Consider the following 9,260-nt stretch of genomic DNA (forward strand, 5'->3'; position numbering starts at 1 on the left):
CAGAAGTCCTCCCTTGTTCAACCTCACTAGCAAACGCTGGGCTATTTTTTTAACCCTTTCAACACTGCTGACGGGGGGGGGGAAGCTTACTGCCCTAGTTCCTCCCTTGTTCAACCTCCCTAGCAACCGCTCGGCTATTTTTTTAACCCTTTCAACACTGCTGACCCGGGGGGGGGGAAGCTTCCTGCCCTAGTGTGAAGACCCGGCGGGACTGAGGCATCGAGGAGGGCGTCCCAGTCCCAGGCTGCTTCCCGCTGCCTAGTTCCAGCAGATGGCTGGGGAGGGAGGGGGGCCTGTTGCTGGTGGCAACTGACTGGCCGCAGCCTGCAGGGTGGATCCCCCCCTCCCCCGCTCCCCGGAGTGCTCCGCCACGGCCTCCTGACTCCCGCCAGCCTGCCCTCCGGGAGTGAGGCTCTCCCTGCGCAGACGAGGCGGCCCCGGGAGGGTCTTCTGGGCGCGGGGGTGGGGGCAGCCGGACAGGCATGGGGTGCCCCAGGCGCTGTGGTGGTTGCCAGGACAGGGGGAGGAGGAAGCCTCCAGGCCATCCCCTCGCCTCCACCCGGCAGAAACATTGCGTGGAAGGGGAGGGGAGGGAAGGTGTGGGGCAGTCAGGTTGGAGCGTCGCCGCTGGATTCTCCGGGCAGGATCTCTCTGGCCAGTGCCCTCCAATGGAGAGGGGAAACTGCCGAGGGAGGGAACCTCTCTGCCACCGCCGCTGTGATAAACACCTTCCCGGAAGATTGATCCAGGTGGGTTGCCGCTGGGCTGGTCTAAGGCAGCAGCAGGCCACCTTTCAAAGCCCCGGTCAAAGCGCAGGAGGGAGGGGGCGGACAGAGCGGCAGCTGCAACTGGAGGCACCTCCCCCCACTCCTCACCGCAAGGCAGTGCCGCCTTCTGGCCGCGCAACACCACGCAGGAGACCTCTTCATCCCGTCCCCATCAGGAGCAGTGGCTTTAAAACCGTTATTGTACCATCATGGACTAAACCGGTACAGGGATGGCCGTTTCACACAGCCTTTCCCTTCCAATAAGGAGCTGTCTGAAGCAGTTTGTCATTTCAAATGGTGCCGCTTTCTTTTCCCGCCATTCCCTCACCCACGCGCATGATCTCCCTGACAGGGTGGTTTTTAAAAAAACATTCTATTAGGAGTGCTATGGCACTGAATCAGTACTACAAATCAGTGCCATAGAGACCCCATTGGGATGCCTGGACTCCATTTAGATACACTGATGTTTGCTACTGCTGTCCCCTGGAAACAAGAGGCTCACTGGATACAGAATTCAAGCGTGGGGGGGGGGAACTGGACAGTTTGGAAACTCAGGTAGCAGGCTATTCTGGTGCTTTTTAATTCATCAAAGCCCAAACTAGTAAAGCCCCTCCTCCTCCTTCTTTTTCATGCTGTGCTGGTACGTTTGTGCTTATTGCTCTTTTCAGTGATTTATTCTTTGAACAGACATGATAAATACAATGTCTGCCCCAAAAATACCTTTTAAAATCCATGGTGAGATGCAGTAGCGAACGTCAGTGTATTTAAATGGAGTCCAGGGAGCTCAATGGGGTCGCTATGGCGTTGATTTGTAGTCCTGCTGGAGCGCCATAGCGCTCCCAATAGAACATTTAAAAAAAGGACGATTGGGCGCGGGGAGAAAAAGGTTGCCAGAAGAACTGTCATTGCAGGAAGTGCTACAGGGGCATTTTACACAGCCCCCCATAGCACTTCAGAAGCGGTAGAAGGATTTAAAGACTGACTGGAAGCAGTTTGTAGTAAAAACGCTTCAGCCACGCTTCCGAAACAGGACAGAAGCGTTTCTGTATGAAAGGGTAAATATATTCTGTCAGGGAACCGTTACTAAAACGGTTCTGTCTGAAATGACAGACAGAAACCATTAGTGAACAGTTCCTGAAACGGAATATATAGGCTGTCTGAAATTCCTTAATGTCTGTTGATCTTTGACACACAAAGCTCCGCCCTCATTCCACAGGTAGCCCTATGGGTGGTTGCCATGGTCACCCTCTGAATCACCCTCCAGTCTTGCTTTTCTCCTCCTGCTAGTGGCCACGAGGACTTTCTTTTTTGGATGACAAGCAAAGGTTGGGTAGCCTACAAAATTCTTACTGCCAGCTTGAAAATGACTAATGATCTTGCCTGGTTGTTCGTGCTGGTCTTGAGGAGTGTCCTGAAAGAGACTGCTGGCCAACCACCCCCTCCAGGGTTTCGATATGCCTCTTATGAGGTGATCATCCCAAAGAGACAGACCCCCAGGTATGGGCACAAAGAACCCCAGCATGTGAACTACCTGCTGAAGATAGAAGGGAAGAGCCACCTGGTATACCTCAGGCAGAAGAGAGCCTTTGCTCCCCAACACTTTCCTGTTTTCACTTACAGCAAGGAGGGGGATCTGCAGGTGGACTATCCATTCATCAGGGATGACTGTTTCTACGATGGTTTTGTACAGGGCATACCTTCCTCTTTAATCATCCTCAGCATTTGCTCAGGGGGTCTTAGAGGTGTGTTGCGAATAGACAGTAAGACCTATGAAATTGAACCTGTCCCGATGTCTGCCACCTTTCAACATGTGGTATATCGACTGGAAGGACAGGAAGCTGTTGCATGGTGTGGGGTGACACAAGAAGAGCAACATCGAGAAGCAGCCATAATGGAAAATACAGAGAATTTAGCAGCTGAAAAGGATCAAGACATTCCTTGGCAGACACAAAGAATGTATGCAAAGCTTGCAGTTGTAGTAGAACATGAGCGATATGTCCAGTTTGGCAGAAATGAAACTATTGTTGTTTTGCAGCTGCTGGATATCATCCATTTTGTAGACTCATTGTATGTGCCACTTGGTATTCGTGTGGCCTTGGTTGGACTAGAAATATGGTCTGAAAGGAATTTCATTAATATTTCTGACAGTCTAGAGTCTGTACTTGCCAATTTCAATAACTGGAGAAAAAACACCTTTGTTAAACGTGTAGAACATGATGCAGGTCACTTACTTGTATATAAGAATTTTGGACATATGGTTGGATTTGCATATCTAGGAACAATGTGTAACCCCCTTTGGGCAAGTGGCGTTGAATCATATACTAGTACCAGTTTATTCTTTATTTCTAGCACAGTCGCCCATGAACAGGGGCATATTCTTGGTATGAAGCATGATGACAAGTACTGTACTTGTGAAAAGAAAACCTGCATTATGGCTGCCTCTCATACCGACAGTGATCAGTTCAGCAATTGCAGTTACAGGCAGTATTTCACTCGAATGAAATCTCATAGAGCAAAATGCGTGTTAATTGCCTCAGACCCCAGTAGACAGTATAAACCCACATACTGTGGGAACAAAGCAGTAGACAGCGGAGAGCAATGTGACTGTGGTTCAAAATTAAATTGTGAATCAGATCCATGTTGCCAGTCTGATTGCAAGTTGCGTTCTGGTGTCACTTGTGCTTTTGGAGAGTGCTGCTCTAAATGCCAGTATCTTCCGGCTGGAAGTCTTTGCAGGCAAAATGCTGGTGTCTGTGACCTTCCAGAGTACTGCAATGGGTCTTCAGAGTGGTGTCCTGAAGATGTTTATGTACAAGATGGTGCCCCATGTCCAGATGGTGCCTACTGTTATCATGGGAATTGTTCTACTCATAAAGAACAGTGCAAGGTGATCTTTGGCTCAAAAGCAACAGTTGGTTCAGAGGGCTGCTTCAGAGAACTGAATGCTCAAGGTGACCGCTTTGGCAACTGTGGTACTGATGGCACTACTTATAACAAATGCAGTACTAGGGATATTCTCTGTGGACGAATTCAGTGTGAAAACATTGATCAGTTATCTTCTTTGGAAGAACACAGCACCATAATCCAAACGCACATTAGCAGCAGTCTGTGCTGGGGCACAGATTACCGTAATGGAATAAAGACTCCTGATATTGGAGCTGTGAAAGATGGCACTCCTTGTGACAAAGATATGATGTGTATTAATAAGGAATGCACCAATGTGTCTCTCTTAAAATATGACTGTAATGTGACAAAGTGCCAAAATAGGGGAATATGTAACAGCCACAAAAATTGCCACTGTGATTATGGTTGGGCCCCCCCATACTGTCTAGATAAAGGATATGGTGGCAGTTTTGACAGTGGACCCCCTCCACCACACAAAGTCAGTGCAATATATATTATAGGACTCCTAATGCTCCTTGGCGCTGCTGTCATTGCTGCTGTCCTGACTGTATATCGCAGGGCAGAACTTTTTCAGTGGACTAGAGCTCTGATCTCAGGATTCCTTTCAACAAAGAGGTACCATGTCCGCTACTGAACATCAAAGTGAACAATGAATAAAGTAGTAAAAATATCAGGAAATAGTGCGTTCTCTTATAAATTTGTGTGGTATACATGCTATTCTGCAATAAAATACATTTGAGTTACACACTTTAGATTAATTTTAACTGTTTTTTTATGGAATTCATCTAATTGGCATAGAGGGTTCATCAGTAAGAGAGAAAATGTTTGTTTTATCTGGATGTTGTAGCTATCCTCCAACCTGAGTTGGAAAAACCCTACCTCCCAAGCAAAATATCCCAGGGTTAAATTCAAGATACTGATGAGGCCTTCTGTGGCATTGGCCTGAGATATCTGAGGGAGTGCCTTCTGCCACAGAAGATAATTTGCTGGTGGTTCAATCTGGCATCAGACTGGTGACCACTTCTGAGGGGGACTTCTTTGTTGTGGCCCCCTAGGCTATGGAGACAGTGCCTGCTGGGAATTTTGGGGTGCAGAATCTTACTGCTTTTAAGAGGGCCTCTGATTGTTTGGGTCTTCTCTCTTAGATATATTTTGTTAGTTGATTATGGTTTGCTGTATATACATTTATTTCCTGCTTAAACAGTAAATTGTGTTATTGGCTCTGTTTTGTTCTGTTTTATTGTTCTTTTATTATGCTTTGAAACTTACTTAGGAAGCCTGTTGTTGAGGAGTGAGACAGAAATCTCATAAACACATGGATAAAATACCTGAGTGGGTAAGAAACCCCCAATCCTGACTTCCGGTTTCGGCACATTGATGGTGGGCATGGTCCACCGAAGTTCTGGAGGGAGCAGCCCATGACCTGACAGCGGGAAGGAGGTCTGGCTGGTTCTGGACTCCCCCCGGAGCCCTTGTAGAGGGCTCTCAGCCTGGGGCACTGGGGGTGCCTCTCCCAAGGCTGAGGCCAAAGGATCGAGTCTCCTCCCTGCCCTTATAGGTCCCCGCTGTCGTGGAACCATTTTGGGCATGAAAAAAGCATACCGGACCAGCGAGCAACTGACCCGGCAAAAACAAAAAGACTTTCTCTTACCTGATGAAGCAGAAGATGAGTAAGATGTCAGCCTGGGTGCCCCCAAGAAAAAGCAGAGGGGGGGGGAGCTACCCACCCTTTGAAAATGGCAAAGTTTTAAAAGCATTAGAGGGGGCAGAAAGTGGTGGCGTTTGAGCGGACAGCTGAATTTAATCAGTACAATGTCAGACTGTTAAGGCATTAAAACAAATAAACTTCTAAAGACTTTTACAAAACATAAACAATGTCTATAGGGATGAAAAGATGGTGGCGAAAGCGAAACTTCAACAAGGAACTGCCAGCACAATACATCTGGTTTCTAAACCGGAAGTGAACTTTGACTTTGCAGGCATGCTGGATACTGCATTGCGACTTCTGGTGGCTCAGATGACTAACATCAGCAAGACCCTGGAGGCTTTACAAAAACAGCTAAAAGAATCCAACAAAAGAACAGAGGCAGTTGAAAACAAGTTTAAAGCAATTGACCAAAGACTGGAAGTTGTGAAAGAAGAAAGATCTTCAGATAAAACTCAACTTTTGCAGCTACAAATGGAAAAATCTTCATATGTGTTGAGATTTCAAGGAGTGCCAGAAGACAAATCCGAGAATCTGAAAGAAATCCTTAGTGAAGCGCTTGCACCAGTGACAGGCATCAAGGCGGAAGTATTACAAAGTGAAATGGATATGATCTACTGGACATATTCAGAATTTATTAAGGAAAAAAACCTGCCTGGTGAAATATATGTCAGATTCTCTAAGAAATCTATAAGAGATCCAATATTGAAAGCAACATCTGGGACTACACTGAAAATCAAAGAAGAAGACATCAGAATACTAAAAGACATTCCATTTGAGATAAGGAAGAAGGGAAAACAATACAAGAATTTAACCACCTTTCTATGGGAAAATACCACTACCTACCAATGGATACTACCTGAAAGCTTGATGTTCAACTACAAAGGCAAAAAAGAAAAGATTGACTCTTTTACTAAAGCGAAGCAGTTTTTGAAAAGACATCAAAAACCTAAAAAGGATACAAAGAACACAGAGGAAGAAGAAGAAGGAGAACAGGACAGTTCACATGGCTTGGAAAGCCATGAAACATCTGTAGATGGCAGCTCAGAAGTAGAATCTGAATCAGAATTGGGAGAAGCAGCACCCAAACCACCCCAAGACTATAAAAGCAAGGAGACATGAAGGAAAGGCAGAAAATAGCTTAAACTTTAGAATAAATGTTTATATTATACTATATAATCTTGCATTGTCAATAATTAATTTTTTTTGCATATCAATATAACAGAATTTTTATTCTTAACTAGAATAAGAGAAAAGCTTTGACTTAATATATTAATTACTAGCATATAAGGTCGTTGTTTAGCTGTAATTTTAGTGTGTAGTTTTGTATAATGTATGTAGAAAATAAAATAAAAATTATACATATATAAAAAAGAAAACCCCAATCCTAACTTATTACTATATGAATACAGCCAAAACTGCATCCATTTGCTGAGGAATTGTGACTTTCAATGTCAGCATCTTCTTCAGAGAATGAAATGTTCTCCTCAGGGGTCATTTCGTAGAAAAAGAGCTAGGGGGACTCATTAGCATAACTCATTAGCATATACCACACCCCCTGACATCACCGGAAGTGTGTCCTCCCCACAGCCGGCGGCGACCTTCAGCGGGCACCAGCAGGGAGCTCCAGGCCCCGCCCTCCCGCACCTCACCCGGGGGGATGGCGTCCCCCCGCATCCCCCCCCAAATGACCCCTGGTTCTCCTATTGATTTATGAAAGTTGCCATTGGGATGTAGTGTTTAGTGGTCGACTACAACTGGATATACTTGGGCTCAGATCCCCACTTAGAAGGAAACTTTTGCTCTAAGCCTGAGATGGGCAGACAGAAGAGCAGTGTGTGGGCTTACACACCTGTTCTAACATCTTTGACCTGCCCATCTCCAGTCTCTCATATGCCACGTCTTCCTTGTAACTTTTATGCTTGTGTCTCTTGATGTCTCCTCTTCCAAACCATTCAGTCCTGCTCACTGCTCCTTGTAGTTTACTGTCTCTGTTGTTCTGTTTCAGTTCACAGTGCAGCCCCAGTTACTTAACAGCACTTTATATTTTCATTGCTGCTACCCTTTCCCAGTTTTCCTGGATATCTAAAATACCACAGTTGAAAAAATATTTCTCTATTTTCTTCAATAGAAGCCTTTCCCTGCAGTGCAGTGACCCAGTTCCTTCTGCGGAGCAGAGGCAGCCTTGATTGGAATCGGAGGGAGGGGCAGTTTTAAGTTTTTATTTTGGTCTGCAGTGTTGTGTTTTATATAGGTATTTTTGGCTCTGCTTTTTAATTGGTTTTGTGCTTTTTATTATGCTTAACTGTTAGCCACCTTGGTGGTCCTGACTAGACAGAAAGGAGGGATATTAATGTTGTTTAAAAAAAAATAACCATGTAGCTTGCTAGGTAATCTTGGGTCAGTCACTGTTTCCAAGACTAGCCTACTTCACAGGGTTGTTATGATAAAATGGAAAAGTAAATAAACCCTTTGCATGGTATAAAGTCTGAGACTGAGGCATAGCGATTTCAGCTCATACTTTACTTAGGAAAAAGAGAAAACTGGAGATACAGTAGCCAGCCAGAGGCCCACTTTAAATACAATCACAAACCACACCCCAACACACACACACACACCTGATTGGATTATTTACAGTGTTATTGCAACCATAGGTTCCCTTGAGGATCCGGATGAGCCCATAGGCTGGTTCTAGGATCCTCTCCTATTGTCTAAGAATGCAAAGCTAGGTCAGTTCGCATGGCCACATAAGGGCAACCGCGTGCCATTAGAACACAACACACAGTATTTCCAAATGTTTTAGGGTTGCCAGCTCTGGGTTGGGAAACTCCTGGAAATTTGTAAGTGGACAGCACAGTCTGGGGACAGCAGAATGTGAGGAAAAGAAGGCGCAGGAATGTGTTTTCTCATAGAGTCTACTCTCCGAAGCTAGTGTTGTCCCTAGGGGAATTGATCCCTGTAGAGAGACAGAGAGCACAATCTTTTGTCTCAGAGTTGCCATTTTTGTATACAAGCTAAACATGTTCCTAGAAAGGAGAGGACTGAAGACTGCAGACGGGCATCGGCCAATAGTTACTCCCGAGAAGAACTACAAATCCCAGAATCCTCAGAGGCTCTTCCTGTCGTGAGGCTGATGAAACTGAAAGTATTGCGGCGGCCGCTGCCGTGTTTCACCTTCAAACGTGAAGAGAAGGGGGTGGGCAGGTGGGAGGCAGAGCCTTGCAAGAGAGCGAAGTATGAATGGAGGGGTGGACTATCTCCTCTCTGAGGAAGTGATCAATCTCACCAGAGGACCTTCAGGTACAAGGTCGTGGGTGGGAAGGAGGGAACGAAGAGGGAGGGAGGGAGGGGGCGGCGGCGGCGGCGTGGCCGAGGGTCTGCGGCGTGACACCCTGAGCTCTGCAGCTCCGCCTCCACCGTCTTCCTCCAGCGGCGACCACCAGCTCAGTCCTAGGTCTTTTTAAGCTGGCAGGAAAGCGCCCGGCTGAGGCCTGTATAGTGGTGCGCCTTGCTTTGAGTTGCAAAGCCGTTTCTAAAGACTTTCAGTGCGTGGGAGAGGAGAGCCTTTGCTTTAGCATATTCATAATAGACCCGTGGGAAGTGTTCCCAGTCGGTGCCGCTCAAAGAGCGAGGGAAGGCGCGAAAGAGGTTAGCCCGCATTGCACTCTGGTTCGCGTCGCATGCCTTTTAAGTTATTAAGTACACCTGGGTGGCTTTTAACGCTGCGGAGTCGTTAAATGTGTCTTTTCACTGAAAAGAGAAGGTTTGTGACCCCCCCCCCCCTAATAAGGGAAGAATTATATATTTTTCTAAAAGAGGGGGCTTAATTGAGGGTAATTTGTGTGTGAGTTTTGAGTGGCACTGGAACTTTATGCATTCCCCCC

The 9,260-nt window shown here is 46.3% G+C and overlaps 2 protein-coding genes across 2 annotated transcripts in view; both read left to right on the forward strand.

Moving 5' to 3' along the window:
- Positions 1 to 8,504, forward strand: part of LOC107109110 (disintegrin and metalloproteinase domain-containing protein 20-like) — a 16,827-nt gene extending 8,323 nt beyond the window's left edge. The window contains exons 2-4 of the mRNA XM_015409679.1: positions 1,375 to 1,392; positions 2,204 to 4,149; positions 8,391 to 8,504. Coding sequence (XP_015265165.1) covers positions 1,375 to 1,392; positions 2,204 to 4,149; positions 8,391 to 8,504 — 2,078 coding nt within the window. The remainder of the gene's footprint in view (positions 1 to 1,374; positions 1,393 to 2,203; positions 4,150 to 8,390) is intronic.
- A 6-nt stretch (positions 8,505 to 8,510) lies between these two features.
- SYNJ2BP (synaptojanin 2 binding protein) overlaps positions 8,511 to 9,260 on the forward strand; it is a 12,379-nt gene continuing 11,629 nt past the window's right edge. Inside the window, exon 1 of the mRNA XM_015409681.1 lies at positions 8,511 to 8,676. Coding sequence (XP_015265167.1) covers positions 8,613 to 8,676 — 64 coding nt within the window. The 5' untranslated portion in view covers positions 8,511 to 8,612. The remainder of the gene's footprint in view (positions 8,677 to 9,260) is intronic.

The sequence above is a fragment of the Gekko japonicus genome, unplaced genomic scaffold, assembly GCF_001447785.1.
Source record: "Gekko japonicus isolate JY-2015 unplaced genomic scaffold, Gekko_japonicus_V1.1 scaffold3096, whole genome shotgun sequence".
In the NCBI taxonomy this organism is placed as follows: Eukaryota; Metazoa; Chordata; class Lepidosauria; order Squamata; family Gekkonidae; genus Gekko; species Gekko japonicus.